We start from the raw sequence: 24,207 nt of genomic DNA on the forward strand, positions 1-24,207 counted from the left end.
TCTAGTGGTACGTATGGTTAATTTTCTCAATTCTATCCAAGTATGACGCATGGCTAAACTTCAAAATTCTATCTAAGTGTGATGCACGGTTAAACTTCACAATTCTATCTAGATTTGACACATGGATAATCTTCAAATTTCTAAGTGGTGTATGGTTAAACTTCACCTGGAAAGAGGGTGACCTCCTAAATTGGAGACACAACAGTAAATGCAAAATTCCTAGATTTAAGAAATCTGCATAAAGGGTGAATGCCTAAGTTTGGGACACAACAGTAAAATAAAACCAGCTAAAAGTTGGTACACAGCATTGACAGGAGTACTAATTACTAGCTTGCCAACTGGTATCCTGTGTTATGTTGGTAAGAAGAGGGGCAGGGCTTTTTGAAATACAGTAATTGCTGTACTCTCCACCCAGACCACACTTACCTCATGAGTCGCTGCTGGTTGATGGCTTGCCGGCTTCTCAAGCGAACATGGGCAAACAAGGACTGGAGCGGCTTCTTTGGGAGCTACCCTTTGCCTTGGGCTCTTAGCTGAGGGTTGCCCGGCCAGAGGCTACCCTGGGGGATGGCGTCTTAGAAGGGACGATCAGACCAATCATGGGGCAGTGGGAGGGCTTGGAGGCGGGCAGGGAGAGTGAAGGGAGCAGCTGGGCAGGGGGCTATGGGGAAGTAAGATGGAGCAGCAGAGTGGCCGAAAACCATTTCAAATTAAGTAAAAGGTTGAAAACACCTGAAAGGCATTTTGAGACAATGATCAAGGCCAGAAATGAAACAGTGAAAATGCAATTTAAAATATCACAGTGCGCAAAATGGATTTGCAGGTCAAGAATAACTGGGTAAAGCCCAATGCGGTGCCAAGTGCTTCTAGGGCGAGCTACGAAGGCCCTGCACCCCCGTTCTGCTGGTCTCTGTCACACTGGCCAATTACAGAAAGTGGGAGGCCTGGATGGGGGTTAGGGGTAGCACACACCCATGGTGCAAGCGAGGTGAAATGCTACAGTGAAAATACAATTTAAGCATGCACAGAGCGCAAAATGGATTTGCATGCCAAGAATGACTGGCTAAAGCCCAATAATGGGCTCACAGTGCAGAGAGCCACTGCCTTATCTAAAACACGGTGCATATGTGAGCCCTCTGTTACAACCTCCTACTCCCTTGCCCAGCAAGGATGCCAGTGTCACTTTTCTTTGACGTCTAGTGGAGTAGATAATGGTGTATTATGAGCATCAACACCCACCCTCATTGCTCCAGGGCAGAAACTGCCGTTACGTTCAGAGGTCAAGTGTGTTCTGAGCAGTTTGTAACAGCTTTTGTGGGTGCAGATTTGCTTGTTTGATACATGAATTACATTTGTTGTAAAACTGCAAATGGTATGCTTAATTAATATATATATATATATTTTTTTTAATTTTATTGGTTTTTTACAAACCTTTAAAATATGTACAACATAAACACCCAGGCATTAGCATATGTCATATCACAAACTCCAACAAACAAATTCCAAAAGGCCATCCATATCAATATCTCACACGTCTAACATCAACATATGTTATTTCAGTCAACATTACTGTTTGGGAGGGGAATTCCTTCTGTTGATGTTAAACCTGTTTCAATTATTTTCAACAGCCGTGTTAACGGGAATATTAGTTTCATATTAGTTTTACATCAGTTCCTTGAAACATCAGCTTCCACCATTCGTCTGCAAAAAAGGATGGATGGTTTAGGCTCCAGGGACCCAGATGAATTGTCCTCTCAGATCTTAATTTAGTACAAAATAGCACTAAATGTTTAAGTGATTCCTTTGTACAAAAGCACAGCCTGCATTCAGGTGTCAAATGATCATAACCTTTCCACAGCCGAAGCCGATCAGCGGTTTTAAACATGTTCAGTCTGAACAACATAAAAAGTCGACGTGTCTGCCGATCAGGATTAATATAAGCTGCTTGCCTGTGTCAAAATGACTACATGCATGTGACACAATCACACAGTCACTCAAATGTGTCTAAGTCCTGACAGTAATACAACTTGTTAGGAGGACTCTCAAGTTGTACCATGCCTGGGTGAAATAGTCAACCAGTCTTTGACTTAGGCTGAAGTCATATTGCATAAAAGAAAGCTGTCTATGGTTTCAACCCGGCAGAGAAAACCGTAGGTCAACTGATCAATTGCTAATAATTCCAAAGATATCTCACTCCCATGCAGCAGGTAGAAGACTCAATTTCCTAGCCAGTGAGCTATATTATTATTTGCCTTTGTATCTAAGTAATACATCAGACCTTCTATGCTTTTGGAGTTAATTGAAAACATGTGTAGTTATCTCATTATCATCTGATCTCATGACTCCAAAATGTTCCAAAGCCAAGATGTGGCAATGTAAATGAGTGTAAATGCAATTTTTAATTAAAATCGGGTGAATATATATTTTCACTTTTTGGACCACAAACTGAATTTAACAAAAGATGTTTTTTTTTTTAAAATAAAAATATATTCTATAAATGACAATTTGTTGTGTGTGTTGTTCATTAGGGTCCTGAATTTGCAAATCTGACCCATATTGAAAGGAAATTAATTGTGAAAGAATTACATATGTGACACGTGTTGAAGGTAAATATTATTACTCTTCGTCCTTTGTCAAGGGCAGGCCTCAAAGCCTGTTATTCACATTAGTATAAATAATATTTGATTTGCAGGCACAATTATGGCAATGTTCGACTAAATTGTACATATAGGCGCTGTTTCAAAATAGCATGCAACAGTTTCCTTTTTGTATTTTTTTTTAAAAAAAAGTAAGAAAATTGTTTTATTTTCCAACAGAATGGGGGTCATTACGACCCTGGCGCTAAGTGGTTAACGGCGCCGTAAAAGGCTGCAGCGCCGTTAACCATTTAGCGCCTAATTACGAGGTCCCTTTGCGGGACCCGACCTTAACGGCTGGTGAAGACCAGCCGTTAAAGTAGGGACCCACAAAGGGACCTTACCGCAATTTGCGGTACCGTAATTAGCACCTTCCCCATTCCCATTATGCCCTATGGGGCAAAAATGAAAATGGGGAAGGGCCATGGGGAAATGGGGAAATACCGCCCCGCCAACCTTGGAATGGGGCGGTATTTCCCCATTTCACCATGGCGGACACGTTACGATACCGGCACCAACCATGGTGCTAATAGCGCCATGGTTTAGCGCCGGTATCGTAATGAGGGCCAATGTGTCTGTAAGGTGTAAGGATAAGGTCATTGTTGCATTGAAGAAGATCAGACTAGTGGGTGTTATCACTGACCAGAAATGCTCCCAGTGGAACACTTGTTTGCGCTTTCACGGGACTGTCAATGGGGGTTCTAGTAATGACGTTCTAATTACACCACCAATAACACATAATGTGAACTTTCCCTGGCCTCATTGTGTACATGTTTTTGAACTTTAAGTATGGGCTGATGATTGAATGTTTTTCTTGAAGTAACTGTTGCATATATTTCTAAATATCAGGTTTTGTAAATTTTACAGATGCGGAAACTTCCAATCCATTAATGCTACCCTTTTACAGTAGACATTCATTTTTTCACCATTATAATTACAGCATGACATTTGGTATCTTGTCTTCAATATCTCCCTCCTACAGGCCGGAATGTCAGGTGCCCACTTAAAGATGACATCTTCAAAGACATAACTAAAACTCCTGTAGAAATTCAAAAAAGCACTGTCAGGTACAAAGCTAGGTACGCTTCTCAGCTCACTCCTAGTCTCCTCAATAAACCATTGCTGGAGACATTTCTCCAAGAATGACGTGTGCAAGAATAAACAAACGCACTGGTACCAGTTAATTGTTCTTCACAAAGCCAAGCCCTTTATCCTCGCCTGAGACGTTAGGACTATTGCCCAAACTTTCACCCTCTGCAAGTTTGATGGCAATGGTGCCCTCTTAGCAGGGGCCAAGGTTCCCCTCTAGCCCCACTGAAGGCCGTGCCACTGTCTCATCAAAGTGCAAGAATATTTGACCACATCATGCCAACCCTGAAGGAGCAGAACTCGCTACCCCTACAAGCCTGAATCAATGTCAAAATAATTGCATCACCTACAAGGTAATGGCAAACAACACTCCCACCTACCTGTCGAAAACACGCTCTTTCTGAAGGTGAACACAACAACAAAAGCTAGAACATCACAATACTGAACATAAGAAAATAATGAAGTAGGAAAAAATAAAGCAAGCCTTCTTGTGCTATTCAACAGGACTCTGGAGCAACATACCAATTCACATCAGGATGGCTTCCACACGTCAGCATTACTGCAAGGAATTGAACTCCCCACTCGTCAAAGAATATTGTGTCAGATTCTACCACTGAATCCCTACCACATGCTTGACACCTGCCCTCCACTCCCCTCTCCATTATGCTAATACTCTGTCCCCCTTCTACTGTACCCAGATCTGCTTCCTTCAGCCTGGCTCATGCATGCATGTATGGGATACATGAAATGCAAAACTAGCTATGAAGCAATAGACATAAAGGACACACTGCAAGGCAGCAGAAGAACTCAGATGGGACGTTTTATCAGGGAAGAGGGGTGCTCCAGAAAGGGATAACCTGGGTTTAGTGGAGGGACAGTGATTGGTGAGATGTTCTTTGAAGATTAGATTCTTTAGACCCTTCCTAAAGTGTAGGACAGAGCGGGCCAGTCTTATCTGCAATGGTTCCTTTTTCCAAAGGCACGGGGCATAGCATGCAAAAACCTGTTGCCTATTGTTTCCCCTTGGAGGTCTGTGTTGCAAGCTTGCTGATGTTGTGGCTTATGGTGGTGCACTGGCCTCTGGAGATGGGGAGCCGCGTGCACCGCTAGAGTGGTATTTTGATTGATACTGCGTTGTAGCAGATGCAGAATGTCTTGAACATGATGCCTGTTTGAAGGGGGAGCAAGTGCAGCTCTTAGAGGAGTGCATGCATACATATATACACAATATAAAATCACAGCGGACATGTATGCGAGAATCAGTGGTAAAACATGTAAGGTACACAGTTTAGGCAGATAAGGTAGAAAAAGGGGTCCACAAGTGAGTTGGGTAGCTGAGGAATCTCAGTCTTATTCAGGTTTGACTTCAGCAAATTCAGTCCCACTTGATCTTCTTTGATGCCATGAACTGTTATTCAACCACTAAACATCACACCATCTAATGACATCAAGTTGAGTTGAAAGAGATGGAAAACAATGCTCTAGCTCTCTTTGAAAGAATAGGCTATGGAAAGATGGCCCTGCTGTATAATATTAGAATATGACCAAATGATTCTGTGCAAATGTTTCATGATTTGCAAGCATGAGAATCCCATTATGCAGGGAAACTGCAAATAACTGTCCTTAAAGGATTCTACAGGTCATCACTCTGCTGTTCGACGTGACAATAGGCTCACTTGAGAGGGCTACCAGATGAGGATATCAGTGTTCAACACATGATCTGCAAATAATGATGCCAGTCCAGACAATAGACCTGAGTCCTGCAAAAAAAGAATAATGCAGGACTCTATTCACCGCCATCATATTGGGTTGACAATAACATATCCTGGGAAGACAGGAGGAAGGTCAAACAGTGTGGAATGAAAAAGTGGCAGCTGCTGAGGCAGGGAGCCAGGACTAAACATGGGCTGTACACAAGTGTGGTGCAGTTTGCAGAATCTGAATTTTCATGGGGTTCAACTTTAGCATCTGATGTCACCCATTGTCTAGGAGGTCATGACAGCTATTCAATCTCTAGATATCAGCCAGTGAATCCATCATGAGATGATGTCAATTGAAAATAGAAGGAACACAATCAGCCAACGCTCTTTGAATGAGTAGAGGACAGGCAAGTTGGAATTTGGAAATCTGAGTATCATGTGAGGGTGCATTCAACCCAATTGTTCGCCAAGAAAAATAGTTCAGAAAAAATAAAAGCAAAACAAACTGACGTCATCACATTGTTCACTACACATGGCATATCTTATGGTTTAATGATAAAGGAGGCTAGGGCAAAATCTCAGCATTAGAGTCTGCGAGTTCAGGTGTTTTACTGACAAGATGCCTGGAGTATAATGGAATGGAAGTGTCTAAGAGGCAATACTCTTAAGCATGTTCTTCTGCTCATGTGAGGGCCAGAATGAGTTCTCTCTTACACAGCAATGTGTCTTTGCACACTCAACTCCGAGCAGACAGAAACGGAAGTTGTTGTTTTTGAGAATGAGGAAAGCGTCCTTACTTACCCCATGTGGAGGGTAGGTAAGCCAGCCCCAGTCTCCCACGATTGCTCCCGTGTCCAACAAATTCACTACAAGAAAGATACAAAAAATGGCATTAACAGCTCTTCCCCGAATGTGTGTAGATTGCAAAGAGAATGCATACAGGTTTCTCGTTACAGAAGTATTTCGACGTCACATCACAAAGAATGCACCCCCACATCTGAGCAATGGCATCCCCCACTGCAAAAAGCAGATTGCACTGACTAACTCGAAATAATCTCCTAGATATAGCTTTTCTTCTCCATTCTTATGCAGCAGCATTTAGACTGGAAATGGATTATCTGTGCCATAATGCCATCCATTGCCGCTGCACGGAACAAGCAGTTTTCGCCGTGGGCTCCAATGAGCGTGGCTATTTACTTTGTGCTTCCATTATTCCCCTCGACTGTGACAAAAGGAAGTGTGATCCTGCTTGAAATATTAGTTTGCTCTCTCACTCAGAGTGGCTGATGACTTTGTTACATTTCAGAAGGCTACTAACCCCCATTTTTAGTAACCCTAACCTGGCTCTCTTGCTTTGCACTAGACTCTCTCCAATACATTGATTCGTTGGGCCTCATTACGAGCGTGCTGGTCCAGTAACAACGGTGCTGGTAAGCCTACAGGCACCCTTGTTACCAGACCAGCACACTCCGAGTCTGCGGGTGGCTGCCGTCCCGGCCGCCAGGTCTGACCTGGCGGCGGGACGGCACCCGCCAGAAGAGTTTCCGAGAAACACTGTCACTGTTATAAACTGTGCTGGTGTTTCCATCATCCCTATTCCCACTGAGTCCTATGCGACTCAAATGGGAATGGGGAATTACATTTTTCTGGCGCCTGACTTCCAGGAATACCAGGGTTGTAATTCGTGACCGACTTCATCAACTGTAGAGTGCTAGGCTAACTGACCCAAATAAGCTGCTGTCATGGCACAACAACAAGTTAATCCTTGTATTGTTTTTTATAAACATTTTGTATACTCAATTTTGATTTTCTTGACAGAAGCAACCCATGTTTCCGTCTATTTTAGACTGTTACATCCAACGTCTTATTTGTTAATTGTACAATCACTGCCAACCCCATGCTTTAAATTATAATAACATGCATTCTTAAATAGTGCTGCATGCTAGAGCCACCCTACTTCAATGCACTGTAATGGCAACTGCAACTTGTGTTCATAGTTCTGATTCCTAGCAGCTTGTTTTCGGTGAGTCAATTGTATTCCATTATTACACAGTGATATTTCTTCACTTAAAAATGTTCACATTTCTTTGCATATTTTTATAGATGGTATCATATATGTTCTGCCTACCTTTCAAAGCTTTTTCTGATTACATTTGAGTCTGTATTCTCCTGAATGCGCTTTTTTTCTGATTTATAACTTCCGTAACTTTCATTTTTCATTGGCTGCACTATGTTTGAATGAGAGCTGTTGTTCAGTTCATGTTATTCACGTAGAATTAGTTGACCTATTTATTTCCTGTCATGGACAGCATCGGGTAAGCAGGAGACCGACACTGTGTCCTACTTAGTGTGATGGGCAGGTTTGCCGAGGGGAGAAACACACTGCCCCCCCTGCCACTATGTAAATCACAGTGGTAAAACAGTCTGTCAGCCCAGTTTACCTGCAGCCCTGGCAGCAATTAATTGCATTTTGTAAACATTCTCTGCAAGGCTGCGCCATTTCTGAAGTTGAAATACGGATAATGGACCACACATTTTAGGCCGTGTCCACATGACTGCTGAGTAACTCACTTTGGAATACATTTCTTAGGCAGGGGCGGATTAACCATGTAGCAAAAGGTTTACCGACACAAAACCCACCAATAACAATTTCACTACTTTACTTGAAATCGCATTTCCGTTTTAGATACATTTCTGTATGCTAATAAAATATGTTCATTTGATTACATAACATTTTTAACTGGACAAACTGTGAGCGCTAGCTCTGCTGTCATAACATACAGCACATAATTGTTCTGCAAACAGAATTAGTATTATCTCGTAAGGTAATACTTTGAAGTGCAAGCTAAAAGGAGTACACAAATGTCAGAAATTGCACTACCAAAGACCACAATACATTATATCACAAATGTTTAAGAACAAATATATGTATTGTTTTTAAAAATTTAGTACACAACAGCCAATAATGATTTTTATACAAATCAATTAAAAAAGACATTAATCAATTCATCAAATGACAATAAAAGCATTTCTTGGTCTTTCAGTGCATTAACAAAATTAACCATATCAGTTAATGTTAAAAAGTTAGAACAGATAAGACCCCTTCAATAATGATCCACATTTTTACCATATGATATAATATCAAAAATGCATTAGTGCTGTAAAATAGTTCCCATAATCAATCTACATGTTCAGCGTTCGTATCCCAACTGCCGTCAGACCTTAACGACTTGCTCCTTACAGTTGCCGGGCTTTCACAATAGAGCATCGAGTGTTTAGTTGTCTCCGTTGTCCAGCCCCCACATTGTCTGCATAGTCTGAGATGTTTTGCCAAGCCCATCCTCAGCTCAAAGACCCATGTGTCTTAACCCGAGTAAAAAAGGCCAGTCATTGTATGTTTTCAATGATAAAGATTCAATCAATTTAGTTTGTGTGACCATTTTAAGTAAATATACCACAAGACTGCAATGTAACTAAATCCGACATTAGAAAATCATTGCAATGTAAAAAGAAAGCTAGTTTTCTTAACGTGTAATTAAAGCACTTCAAATTAAAACCTTGACACAGCGAGACAACAACATAGAGAAACATAATTCCCTTTCCTTTTCTCATTCATTGTCTAATTAATGCATGTTCTCCTAGATTTTGTGCCAAACAAGTGTTTATTGCTTTTGCATAATATATTTTTACATCAGTGTTGCTCCTAATTGGATGCAACCTTTGGCGGTGGATACTAGATAATTTTTAATGGACACCATTTCAACTATTAACCATCTGGCAGGGATTGGCTACTGTTCCAACAATTAACTTTTGGTCACCTATGATAACACAGCCGCATATGCTAATATTTTACAATCGGAAACCCTACAGGTTGTCACTGGTGCCCACTTCCACATTCTGTTCCAACTGAATTCATTACTCATCTGCTAGGAATTGTTTTGTGCATCAATTACATTGTACTTGGCGATAAGCTCTTTCTACAGAAGAAAGGAAATGCAATGAGGGTGGCATTCATGCCTAGTCTTGGATACTTTGTGGACAGATATATCTTTGGTAACAATACATATGGGGTGAACATTTCTGTTGGAAATGATACATTGATGTCATTGTTTTTACATGGACTGGTAATGTGGCTAGGCCAGATACATTTCAAGACTGGCTTAATGCTTGCAATACTAAATTGCAATCTACTTGTCAATGTGATCTGTAGGATTATTTAGCGTGTTTTGGGAGCATAGCACCAATACATAGAATCAATGTATAGTGTGATTTTGGAGTGCAGCACCACTGCATGGGATCAAGGTATTGCTTTAATGCAATTGTTTCAAGCCATGTGTTGCCAGTGTAACATATGGACATGTAAATGAAAGCAGGCTGCACAGGCCAAAAACAAACCATTTTCTTATTTTAAAAGCACATTTTTCTTTCTCCTCTGTTGCAGGAGACACATTAGATAATTAATGAACTAATACAACTAACAAATACTAATCACTAATAATAATCAAATAACATCATGATGTGTTCTCCAGTGTAAAATGAGGCAGAAAAGAAACAGTTTGAGGACAGTGAGCAAGAATTGGTACACTTAAAAGCATTAGTGGACCACATTAGACAAGATAAAGATGAGGTGGTTTCAGAGATGCAAGTTTTACAAAAAGAACATTTTGAAAAAGAAAGTGACCTCCAATATGTAGAACAACAGGTGATTAAAATGCTTCAAGAAAGAGAAAAGCGAAATACGGAATTTAATGAATGCCAAATGCAAATGTGCGCCATGCAGGAGGTAATTAATAAAATGAGTGATGAAAACAACTTTATGCAAAACGAAGCAGGCAGGCTCCTTAAAAAGTGTAAGGACTTAGAACAGCAAATGTTCATTCCCAGGTCCCAGGAGAGGCGACAGGGTACTACATTCAATGGAGTGGAGGTGAATTCTATTTCTACCCAAAGAGCTAGTGCTCCAGTGACTGGGCCGGTGACTGAACTTGGTTGCAGCGCCCTTGGGGGATTTGATACTCCCATTGGGGGCTGCCACCAATCCCATACACCTGGAACCAGGGTTGAGTCACCAGGTAGTGCAATTCCATGCATTGCAACCAGTAGCCCCATTAAGATATTGAAATCTATCAAAGCCCTGATGAAACCATTTAAAAAAGGAGGGGAATGCTGCATTGAGGATCACTTAGAAGCGGTTCATGACATTTTTAAAGCCCTCCAGATCCCTAAGGAACAGTACAGGCAGTATTTTCATTTAACTTTAGATGCTCCGACGGCCAGCATCATAAGGGGATTAAATGAACAGCAGAATATGACATGGGCGTAGTTTGAAAAAGAAATAAGGCATCATTTTTCTCCTTTCCAGTCATTACAGGAGGCAAAGAAAGTTGCTTACACAATCACTGCTGGGCCTAATACATCCCCTCGCCAGTTTTTACAAGACTTAAAAAGAGCATTTTCTCGCTTTGATGTATCTTTTGACCCCAATTCTAATGAATTCAAAACTGCCTACTTCTATGGGCTACAGAAAGACATCATATCTCAATTGGTCCGTGAATTTGATTGTGACAAGTCCCTTGAGTGGATTGTGCATCAAAGCACAAAACTATATGAGGTACTCTATTGTCAGGGTAGAGAAAGTGATAAAATGAAAGATACTAGACCTAAATTTAAAGAACCCTCAGCAACAGTGATGGAAATCAGGCCAGCCAAAATGTCCCTTGAGTCTGCTCAAAGTCTAGGTAAAAATAATTCGGCACCTGAACATAGGTTTAATCAACAAAGGTCATCACACTCTGCACCAATGTTTCAATCACATGATCCTAGTAATAGGGAGAGCTACATCAGCCCTAGGTATTTAGGAGATAGGCCCCGGGCAGGCTATCGGCCTGATATGTCCAATATGAACAATAACCAGAGACAAAATCAAGATCAAAGAAATGATGGTCCCTACCAGACATTGGGGACACAGAGCAGATTTGATCCAAACACCATGATATATGGTAATCAGGATAGACCCCGATATGTGGATTGATTTGCTGATAATGGGAATCAACATAGGAGCCAGTACCCACAACATGAGAGACAGGACATGAGACAGAACATGAATTACACCCCATGGCAGGGGACTATAATCAAAGGATGGGTGCACCCCGCTCTCCTCCACAAATGAATCAAGAGTTCATAAACCATCCCAATAGAAATCACTCACCTGAGAGGTATCAGAATAGCTCCAATCAGGGAGAAAACAACCAATATCGATCTAGGCCACAGAGAGAGGATTCTAGAGAGATGGAAAGATTCCAGTGTCTCGAGGCCCAAGTGAAGATGTTGGCTGAACAAATACGAAGGCTCTGTACAGTACAAAAACAGCCATCAAAGGAGGGGGCAGATGGCCATAGCAATGACCGGGGAGCTTCTGAAAAGTGACTAAGTACTCAGGATACATACAGCGCCGAAAAGACACATTGCTCTGATGTAATTTCGCATAATGACTCAGATGTCTAATGATTTAAAAATGAAAATGCCGGTAAGTGAACATGTAACAGAAAGTGCAAATACTTCTGAAAGAGAGGTACGGTTTAACCTAGAGCTAAATCAAACATTGAAGATTTGTACAAATGAAATAAGAAAACCTGAAACTCCAAAAGAACAAAGAGACAGATTTAAGAAAAATGACTCATGCATGGGGAATACCAGTAAACAGGGAGTAAGTGGGGATGCTATAATTTCTTCCCTGGACACTCAGAACAATGACCAAACACAGGCAGAAAAAGGAAATACTCAAAAGGAGGGTACAGATCAATCACCTGAAGAATTCGTTGAGTCACATATTTTTGAAGAGGCCGAAAGGGCTGGTACCACACTAAATGATCACAAATGCACATAATTAAATAATGACAGATTGCTGAATGATGTTGTTACACATGTTCAGTTGGAAGGTTGTAATGTGGCCCCTGATGATACCTGGATGGATAGGCGAACAGTGGCCACACTCCAAAAAACCTCTGAACATGGAGAAATGAATATAAAGTCTATTGCGAGGAAATTGACAAAAAGGAGGGAGAAAATGTCTTTTCATATACCAATGTGTTTAGCCAAAAGTGAAAAAGGCCTGAGAAAGGTGAGCCCCGAAATCAGTAAGAATTCACACTTCTTATGTGTGTTAGAGGAAGTTGAAGACAGGTATTATGCTCCCATCAATGTAGAAGAAAAATGCCAAACATTTGTAATGATTGACACTGGCGCACAGGCCACAATTATGTCTAAGGAGCTGGTAAAGAGTATCAATGAAGGGAGATCCCCACAGAATCAGATCACGGTGAAGGAACATCAAGGTCCAGTGCATAACATTAAAGGGGAGGAGGTGCCCATTATAGATATAACTGAGGTTGACATAAACATAGGAAAACACAGAATGAAACAAGAGGTATTGATCACATCTCTTTGTGAAATTCCATTTCTGATGGGGACAGATTACCTGAAAAGATTGTCTCCTCTCATAGATGGGGTAAATGGAGTGCTGTGGTCCTTAACCAAAAACCATTGAGACCTAAGAAACTAAAATCACAAAACAGCAACATAAATTAATTTCACACTATTGCCAAAACAAATGATGCAGTGGAGGTATATCTCCAGAATAGTTGCATACCTAGTGTCACTGTTATATTAATGTGTCAAGACAAAATGCAGAGCGACAATGAAAAACTACCTATACAAATATACTTGGACCCAAGGAAAAAATGGCAGACTGCCATAGATGAGCACACCTTATGTTTTTATTTAAAGGAAAAGACATGCAAATAGGATACTGCTCCCAAAGTAGGTTCAGAAAAACACATTACCACTCTTGCTGAAATACACATGGAAGATGAACAACCATGGGTTCATGTTGGTATAAGTGACTGTTTTAAAACAATAAAAGCCACTTTAGCGCTTGAACAGGAAAGGAGCTTCATTAATGAGAAATTGTTGCAAAAAATAATGGAGAGGGAGGAAATCCCGAAATTTAGGATTAAAAACCAGTAGGTTTCTGGGTTGGACAGTCCAGACTTTGAAAACCGAATTGCAGGAAGATGCATGCTGAAAATTAGTATTGGGCAGAAAACAATTTACCATAATGTATGGATAGTGAGTGGAGCATAACATGACGTTTACATGGGCAATGACATCATGCACAGAATGTGTATGGTGCTAGATTTTCTTAATCAAAAAATATGGTCATGCCTAGGTGGGCTGATACCTGAATTTGAAGACAAAAGAAGGGCTTATCACTGTGCACAAGTGGTCCCTTATGCAATTGAATTACAAATGAGGAAAGATACTATTATCCCTGCATTTACCAAACAGTTTGCAATAACACTGAAATGCAAAAATGGACAGCAGATGAAAGACTCTGATGCATTTGTATGCCTGAATGAATCCATAAAACAGCAAGGCCTGGATTATGAATACATTCCATTGGTAGATATTGGTGAAGGGTCTGTACAAATTATGATTAATAATAAAAGTTGCCAAGATATTCATTTAGAGGAAAATTCCCCTTCAGGAATGGCCATACAAAAATCATATTATACTGCAGATCTAAATAACAGGGTGATTGGAAATATCCCTGAAAAGTATGTAGATGCCAAGGGTGAGTTGCCAGAATACCTGGACTCTCAGCCCAAAGGAATATTTAAAATTCATTCCCTTATGATTCAAGTGAGACACTGTGCTGTTATCAAGAGAATTGTATAACATGTGACTTAAGTGAAAATGAAATGGAAAATCAGCCTATTGAAATGGAAGCTGACATGCCAAATCATTTAAAAGTGGCAGCTTTACAAAGAGACAGAGCCATACAGCTAGAGGAAAGCGCTGAGATTCCCCTACCAGAACATTTTCCAGAATTTTCCAAAATGGTAGAGGAGCAGATCTTATTAGCGGATGCGTGTGACAACGATGAGGATAGAAATGAATTGAGGAAGATATTTATGGAATTTAAAGATGTATTTGCAAAAGACGCCTATGATTACGGGCTTACCCATTTATACATGTCCACACTTCCGAAAGGGTGTAGCAGAAGTCCAGTATTTGTACGCCAGTATAGACTACCGCTGGCATGTTTAGAATCATTGGCAGAGATTATTAAAAATTTAGAATCGCGGGGAATCATCAGGCCTATCAATAGCACATCCAACAGATCCATTTTAGGTGTGTTAAAGCCAAATGGTCAATGGCGGCTATGTGCATATTTGAGGGAGTTAAATAAAAGAGTACCAGTGTCCAGATGGCCACTGCCATTCATTGATCAGGGCCTAGCTCAGGTACATGGTTCAAAAGTGTTTACTACATTAGATCCCACCTCTGGATATTGGTGCGTCCCATTGGCAGAGGAGATACAGAATTTATTTTCTTTTACATTTGACAGGACTCAATAGGTATGGGTTAGAACTCCGTTCGGGTACGTTAATAGTGGGAGTGAATTTGGAATATTTTTGAGGAAGGCCATGCCTGATGCAGCGGAAAGAGGAACCATAGTTTATGTGGAGGATGTCCTGATAAAAAATGAAAGCTTGAAAAACCATTTTGATGAAATAAGACATGTTCTTGGCCAATTGCAGAAAGCAGGCGCCAAAGTATCTTTACAAAAAGTACAATGGTGCAAGAAAGAAGTGAATTTTCTAGGCCATGAAGTAACTGAACATGGACTAAATCCACAAAAGAATAAAATAGAGGCCATACAAAAACTAAAAGACCCTAAAAATGTGAAAGGGGTGAAAAGTTTATTAGGAATGACAGGCTATAACAGAAAGTTCATTGAAAATTACACTGAAATCACTCAACCATTGACTAAACTGCTAAAACTAAATACGCCCTGGAAATGGGAGAAAGAGCAGCCTGAGGCAGTAGTCAAACTGAAGGAATGTCTTGTAAAGGCACATGTTTAGCATACCCCATAAAGGATAGGGATTTCTTTATAGAAATAGGTTTCTCTGAACATTGTATGTCAGCAGTATTATCGCAAAGACATGATTTGAATCGCAAAACCATTGCCTATGCAAGTAAGGCATTTTCCCAAGTTGAAATGAAATTTAATGAATGTGAAAAGGCCCTATTAACCACTGTGTGGGCGCTACAGCATTTCCACCCCATTGTTCAGGGAGAAAAGGTGATTATTGAAACAAATCATCAACCTTTGCAATTTTTAGAGCGTAAAAGAATTAGGTCAGGTAATCTAGCGCAGTCCAGAATCACTTCATGGACGCTGGTATTACAGGGTTTTCCTGTAGAAGTGAGATATGGACAAAATAAAAAGAGCCCAATCGCTCAGGGTTTAGCAGATTTACATGACTGTGCAGCTGAACAAGTATCAAACGAACTAGAAGTGGAACCTAATTTACAGGAATTTGAACAATCATCACACAAAGCTTTTGATGAAAAGACATGCAAGGAGTTGCCAACTGTATATGTTGATGGTTGTGCTTTTCACATTGAAAATGACAGTAATAAACAATTGGTGTCAGGAATAGGAAATGTCTGGTTGAAATGTGAAGGCATCCCCAGCATAGGGATGAGAATTGGAGCTAGGAGCATTCAAGTAGCGGAATTGGAAGCCATTTATAAAGCAATTGCTGCTGCAGTTGATAATAAATTCAGTGAAATTGTCCTAGTGACTGATTCTGACTATGCACAAAATAGTTTTGTGGAATATTTACCTGGCTGGAAAGAGAGAGGCATGATTACATACAACAAAAAGCCACTTAACCATGGGAAAATGATACAAGCCATAGATAAATTGGTGTCAGAAAATGATTTGACAATATACCGGAGAAAAATTTGTGGGCATTTAAAAACTCCAGGAGAGGGTAAGGAGGGAAATGATAAGGCAGATCACCTGGCTAAAATTGGGGCTGTGATGGGAGAATTACTACCTATTGAACATTTACTTGTTGAAATACAGATTGATGTAGTAACACGTTCTTAAGCACCAAAGGAGACAGAGCAACCAGTGGTACAATGGAGTTACAATACACCAGACCAAGATTTGATTGAGGCACAAAAGAATGATCGAATTTTGGGAATCTATTATAATCATTTGCTTGATCCTGAACAAAATCCTTTAACAGAAAATGATTCTGTGGGAAAAGAAGAATTGAGGGTGCTATTAAAAAATAAAAAAAAACAAATTAGATTACAGGATGGACTCATGGTTAGAGAGTCCATAACAGGACAGATACAATGGGTGGTACCCCTTTCATTCAGTGGGTTAATGCTACACCATGCACATGATGCTATAACTGCAGGCCACAGAGGTTCACAGAAAACATTGGAAATACTAAAAGATTATGCTTATTGGCCACATATGTCCCAAAATGTAAAATTATATACTAGAGGATGTCTAGTTTGCGCCCAATTTAAACCTGCTTCACCAATGCATAGAGCCCCATTAATGAAAAGAGGCCTAACTCTTCCATGGTCAGATTTGCAAATAGACTATGTAGGGCCTGTAAAGAGTTCGATCAGGGGGAACCGTTATATTTTAAGTGTGGTGTGTTTGATGTCGAAATGGATTGAGTGTATTCCTGCCCCAGATTGTAGTGCACAAACAGCAGCCACATTGCTAGTGAATCCTGTGTTTTCAAGGTTCGTGTTTTCAAAGAATTGAATCAGACAGAGGAAGTCATTTCACTAGTGCTCTAATGAGTAAGGTATGGCAAATACTGGGTGTGAAAAGAAAACTACATATTGCATATCGGGCGGCTTCTTCAGGTGGAGTTGAATGGGGCAATAGGTATGTTATGGACATATTAAAGAAATGTGTGGCAGAAGCAGGTTCCAGCTGGGATTTACGTTTACCTTTGGTTTTGATGGCAATCAGATCAACTCCTGACAAAGCAACAGGTATTGGCCCCCATGAGGTCTTGACAGGTAGGAAAATGGTGTTGCCACAACACCTGCTATACAGAACACATGAACAGACACTTGTGAGTGCATCCCCAGTTCATGAATACATTGATGAACTGAGGAAGCATTTACAACATGCATTTGCTTTTGTACAGATAAATCTAGAAAGAGCTGCTTACAGTGCCAAATCATATTATGATAAAAATTCAACAGTAAAGGAATATTGTGTAGGGGATCAGGTATTTAAATTTTATTTTGGAAAAAGTAAACAGAAACATTCCAAATTCCTAGCAGCCTGGCAGGGGCCATTCCGAATTATAGATAAAATCTCTCCTGTAGTTTATAACATTTTAAAGACTGAAGGTGAAACAGCAACAGAACAGTTTGTGCATGTGAATTAGATTAAGCCATGCCATCCCAGACATGAAGTTAAACGCCTTGAGCGTGTAGAAACAGATAAAGTCCCTTGAACATAAAAAGTGAAATAAGTGGGTCCAGACAGAAGGTAGCGACAGAGAAGTTAAATAAAGATGGTTGATTATAATAATGACACATACACACTGTAATATATGTAAATATATACACATAAAAAAAATGGAAGCTGAAATGTGTGGAGTTGATGTGCGGAATGAAAATGTATTAAATATTGAATGCTGTTGTATGTATGTTGGCTCTCTTTTTAACCTGTGCTTAATTTCAGAAGGTGAAAGAAAAAGGGCGAAATGTTTTACAAAGCATGTTTTATTTTTGGCAAAAGGGTGAAATTAGTATTGTGCTATATACTTAATTTGTTTCTTTTCTATTTGGTTTAGAATATTAACATAATTTAGTCGGAGGTTACGGGACCGGAGGCCACAGGAGACGATGGAGTCCTGGAGTCCCCTGGATGAAGATCAAATGATGCCTGCCTCTGGGTGGAGGTTAAGACAAAATAACCGGAATGCCAAAAGAGATGACTCCTACAAAAAAAGGATCCAAGAATGCCAAGATGAAAGAGTACCCGAATGAACCAAATGATGTAACATCGCTGGTCGGGACATATCAGAGGCAGACAAGTGTGCTGGCGTATGGAGTTCCACGTATTTATTATTTTAATTAATTATTTTAATCTGTCATGTTAATTCTTTGTTTTAGTTATTTGTTTTATCGTATTGATTTTGATTGACTTCAAGTATAAACTGAAGCACTGGACTATGGGCACTTCCATTGGGAAGGAACTGATGGACCCAAAGATGAATTTTGATATTATGTTGATTGGACAGTGGTTTTTCAACTTTTTCGTTTTTGCATGTGAATATTCATTTTGTTGGATTGCTACATTTTAAAAGAAGGAAGGGAGCAAGTTGATGTTCCTCTAATTATGGCTTAGACTGCCAAATTCTCAAAAAAAGGAGGGGATATGTAGGATTATTTAGCGTGTTTTGGGAGCATAGCACCAATACACAGAATCAATGTATAGTGTGTTTTTGGAGTGCAGCGCCACTGCATGAGATCAATGAATAGTGTGTTTTTGGAGTGCAGCGCCACTGCATGGGATCAAGGTATTGCTATGATGCAATTGTTTCAAGCCATGTGTTGCCAGTGTAACATATGGACATGTAAATGAAGACAGGCTACACAGGTCAAAAACAAACCATTTTCTCATTTTAAAAGCACATTTTTCTTTCTCTGTTGCAGGAGACACATTAGATAATTAATGAATTAATACAACTAACAAATACTAATCACTAATAATAATCAAATAACATCATAATGTGTTCTCCGGTGTAAAATGAGGCAGAAAAGACAGGCTCATATTAAACGTGCATCCCGATTTTTCTTTTCTTTTTGCTTCTCTCTGTGCTCTGTCCACAGTATTTGCAGGAAGCAAAAACTCGAATAAGCAGGAAATCAGTTTTGTTACAGTTGCTTGCTGTAAAAGTAAGCCATTGTTCGAAGAAGGGAGGTATGACATGATAGAATTGTATTGGTTGAACTCGTTTTGTAGGCTGTAACAGAGCTTTTCTGATGAATCTAGGAGAGAATGAAAGGGAGAAGACATTTTGCACAGCTCGGAGAAAGACTTGGCTGGTGTGGCTGGGGAGTTTCCTGATTGAGAAGGAGGTCCCAGTGCACTGCTGCACAGGTTGGGAAATTCCAGTCAATAAGCCCTGGCTTGAGTGACGGCAGATGCACGTCCTCGCTGGGGTGATTTAAGAGGGGGCACTGAGCCATTTCCAGAAGGCGACCAGCCTGAGGAATTCGCATGCAGAACAAGCTCGGTAAATATCTTGCAGAGTGCGGGGGCGGTGTGTGTGTGCGAAACCTATTCAGGCAGAGTAGAAGAGGAAATTCCGGTATTTAATCAACATGCTTAATGTTGAGAATTGAGTGTTCTCTTGCTGTATTCCTTTTCATTTTGTTACAGATAAAGTAAAGTGAATATTTCTACTGCTGTGAAACTTCCAGTTATTTCTGTGAAAAGGGTAATATCATGTTGAAATGAAATTGTTTATAATACACTAAAATATCTGAAAACAGACGGGTAGCGTGCTTTTTTTTTCTTTTCTTGGTGCATCTATCATTATAGCACTGGTAATATGGGGAAGATTTTAGACAGTGCATTTGTCAATTTTCATGTAGATAAAACAGAAAGAACAAAGTAGCTAAAAATCAGACTTGGCAGTGAAATAGCTGTGTGCATGGTTCCACTCAGTGTATATGTGTGTGTGACCTTTGAGTGGGACATAATGGAATAGTCTGCTGGAGGTAAATGAGTCAGCAGAAAGAGAGACTTCTGGATATAGTTCACTAATGTAAATAAATTAGTGATATACCACATGTTTAACTCGCTGGTGTAGATAAATCAGTGAGAACAGCCCAAGGTGGCACTCCATATGAAAATGTGGTGTTTCTGAAATGTAGGCCTGAGGTCTCTCTAGTGAGCACACGAACAATCTAAACAAAAATAAGGGGATCTGGATGTTGGGACCACAAATAAAACAAAGAAATCATTCCCACAAGTGAAAATGCATACCAACTAAATATATCTGTGTACTGAAATAATGCTCACCACTATACTACCATAATACCAACCCAATCTAAATGTAAGGAGTGATTATTGCTAAATTACTTTTATTTTTGGCGGTAAGAAAATACTGCTAGGCCCCAAATCTACACAAAATACCCAACAGATCCTAACATGGTACCTTTTTTGAATTTGATGATCAGACATGATCAGTGGAGACTATATACCACACTATAGAGGAAGGAGACAGATCACAGCTCACTGCTTTTATTCAATACAATAGTCAGCACCCAAAAGCACTAAGTGACAATCTCCCTTACAGTCATTCTTTAGACATTCAGTGTAACTGTTCTTTTAAAGAGAATTATCAGGTACATGCAAATGCTCTGATTGAGAAGCTATCAGATAGAGGTTATCCCAGAAAACTGTTGAAAAATTCAGCAAAGAGAGCCTGTTTTACAGACAGGGAAGCCCTCCTAACTCCCAAACCTAAAGATAGCTCAGACAACAGATTAGTCGGAGTCACTACTTTATCTAAACACATAACACAGATGAAGAAACTAATCAAGAAACATTGGAGTTGGTCGAAGGCACTGGTTTCCAGACTCAAGTTCCACTATTTGTATTGAAACTAGGTTAATATATTCAAGCTAGAATGGTGCATTCATGCTTCGTGGAACAGAATAAAGCCTCCAATACTCTTGTTGACCACTGGAAGTTACAGCAACTCCTGATCTGTGGACACTTCCCATGTGAAAAGTGCAGTGCGTGTGCTTTTACGATGAAGAGTATAGTATTCTTTCAAAGTATAGAGGAAATTATCATCTCTTTATTGCCCAAATGTCTGGATTTTCCAAGGATGGGTCTAGACAGATATTCTGCACTCTTTTATGCAGACGATGCAGTACCTTTGTCTACCACACCCCAGGGCCTAAAACAACACTGGATGTATTCTTGAAGACATTTGGAGACTTTGACCTAAGTCTGAATGTTGATAAGACAAAGTTTGTGGGGCCTCATTATGAGGCTTGTGCTCCCGTAATGAAGGGTGCCGGTAGGGGACCAGCACCGTTCATTACGGGATGCCTGATTACGAGGTCCCCTAGCGGGACCCGGAAAAGATGTCTGGTAAAACCAGACGTCCTTTCCGGGTCCCGCGAGGGAACCAAGGAGCTAATAACAGGCCCGTTATTAACGGCCCTGTTTTTAGATCCATCCCCATTCCCATTGAGCCCAATGAGGGCTCAAATGGGAATGGGGATTGGTTTTCCCTCCTCACCACCATATTCAAGATGACATGAATTCCCTAGAACGAGTTCAAGCCTGAATGTAGTGACCAGTACTGCCCACTACGTTTATCAAGCCTGACTTTGCAGAAAGAAAACAAAATCAAACTGGTCTCTGACAAAATATAAACTGATTAGGTGGAAAATAAATTAGTGGGCAAACTGCATTATGGTTAAGGATATTATGTGCTGCTGTGAGTGTACTCTCCACACTGGATATTTTTTAAATACAAAAAATGCCATGTTCTTGTTTGTATGAAATCATATTTGTATATGCTGTTTTACTTTGAACTTTTATGGCTTGTTGTGCCACACTAAGGTTAATGACTTAACATAATGAAATGCATTGCACACTTAATAATCACACCAACTGCACTACCAACAATGCAATATATATAATCTTTTGCCTTTGCTCAAAGGTATACATTGGGATGACCATGAGGAAAGTCTCTACTAGAATCTGCAAGCACAGATCAAGTATTCGGAAAAAAAAATATGAACAGTTCCTTTGGTGCAACATTGGGTAGATTGATGTAGGTTGTGATCTGAAATGGATGGCGATTGACTTGATATGATCTGTGATATCATCATTATGGTCATAGGCTGCCCAACAGGGGGCATGAAGTTAAGGTAGCTTTAGCTGAATTTCAGGGGTTTTGTTGTGTTAAGTTCTCACCTTAACGTCCATGCAATAGAAGTTTTTTTTACAATGTATTGCTCACCTTAATGTCACTGCAACTAATGTTTTTTCCTTGAATATTAAGGGTTTTGTTATTCCATAGATGTCTTCTGCCCACTGTATATTTTCAAATAGTACCAGGGCACTAGACATGGCTTTCAGGCATGGCCAGTGGACATGGCCTTCGGTGTGCCCACATTCCATTTTAGAACACTACCAGACCACGAGCCATGGACTTCGGCCATTGCCGTTGGGCACAGCCACTCTATATTTTAAAACTTTTGCAACCCATCACTCAAAGACGTTCATCAATCCCATACTGATTTTGACCTATTTTGACACTGGTATTCTTATGTATAAAATATTGCAGGCTTTGATAACTCACAATGTTTTTAGGCAATGTGCAGTTACATTAGATTATCTGCCGAGGATCACACGCTGTGGTTAAGCTACGGGCTATGGGCTAGTTTTATTTCCGGTCTTTTGGTGACTGTTGTGATACATCACACAACCGCAACTAACCGCATTTAAGCAGCACGGAAAAAGGAAAAAAAGGACCAGCTGCAAGAATAACCTATACCAAGGTCCTTGTGCCCCCATAGCAAAAAACAAAAGCTGGCACCCATGAATATATACACAGTAAGTGAACATATATGTTAAAGTGAAATATACAAATGTAGTTCAATAGACCTACTCCTTAGATGAAAGTGTGCAAGGCAAAATAGCATTGGACTTAATGAACAACAGAAAAATAACCTGAGAGAGGAAATATTTCCATTAAATATCCTAGCAACATATAAAAGGTGCTCACCTTTTAAACCAAGCAAACTGTCGTAAAATAGTCCCTGGAAATCCAAATCCCAATACAAAACAAAAGCTTGCAGTCTTGTGATCCAGCATCTGTACTGGGAACATGACAACCTGAGTAAAATCCTGGTAGCCAAATACTTGAACAAGCTTGCAAACCTCAAATAGACGCAAAAGGTTGCGTCTTCCCTCTGAAAAAATGTGTACTGCTCACCAACATGTGTCCTTGTGCCCTAAAAAGCTGCCACAATCAGGGGAATATAACTGCACCAGTGGCCAGGATTGCAAACTCTCTTGCCACATTATGTGGGCAAATACTCATTACTTACTTGCCCTCTCATCATTTTCCCTCCTCACCACCAGGTCTGGCTTTCAACAATACTCTGCTTTAAAAAAATAACTTGAAAAGCACACATACCATGGTGTTACTCAAATATATAAATTCTTAAAGAACAATGTTATGCAAAAAGTGTTCAATACAATTCAAGAAAAGGCAAAAAATGTGTCTCTGAGTGCAAAACTTTAAAGGACTACAGTAGCATGGTTTAAAACAAATATAATGTGGATGCCGTGTGTTATGAGATATTTTAAAATAAGAAAACACACAGCATTCAGTACTGTGGACTGTCTCCCAGCCATACAGTAACCAGGTCCAACCCTACTTAGTTTCAAAGCAAGAAAGGAGCCAGCCCCCTTACGCTATGTTGCTCTAAGTGTTTTTTTTTTAAAGTGGGGTAATTTATTAGGCAACATGGCTTTAGGGGGCAGGCCCCTTCCTCACTTTGAAGCTAAACTGGGTCAACCCGGTTAGTTCATGGATGGGAAACCCACTGTAGCTGTAAACATATCTATTTTTTTTTATTATGTATAAAAGATTGCAGGCTTCAAGAACTCACAATGTTTTAGTCAATGCACAGTGAGATAAAATAATTTACTGAGGATCATACACTCAAGCAGCATGGTACAAGCCCCTTGTTTTAAGGCTGGATTCTTGGTGACTGTTGTGATACATTGCATGACACTGCATTTAAGCAGCACGGAAAAGGGTAGAAAATGACCAGCTGCAAGAATAACATATGCACAGGTGCTCTTGCCCCCATAGTGAAAATCAAAAGCA

At 40.1% G+C, this 24,207-nt stretch overlaps 1 protein-coding gene across 1 annotated transcript in view; it reads right to left on the bottom strand.

Moving 5' to 3' along the window:
- EPHA8 (EPH receptor A8) overlaps positions 1–24,207 on the bottom strand; it is a 1,837,897-nt gene that overhangs the window by 1,415,010 nt on the left and 398,680 nt on the right. The window contains exon 2 of the mRNA XM_069610879.1: positions 6,227–6,291. Coding sequence (XP_069466980.1) covers positions 6,227–6,291 — 65 coding nt within the window. The remainder of the gene's footprint in view (positions 1–6,226; positions 6,292–24,207) is intronic.

Source organism: Ambystoma mexicanum, chromosome 8 (assembly GCF_040938575.1).
Source record: "Ambystoma mexicanum isolate Mex_15411 chromosome 8, UKY_AmexF1_1, whole genome shotgun sequence".
NCBI classification, from domain to species: domain Eukaryota; kingdom Metazoa; phylum Chordata; class Amphibia; order Caudata; family Ambystomatidae; genus Ambystoma; species Ambystoma mexicanum.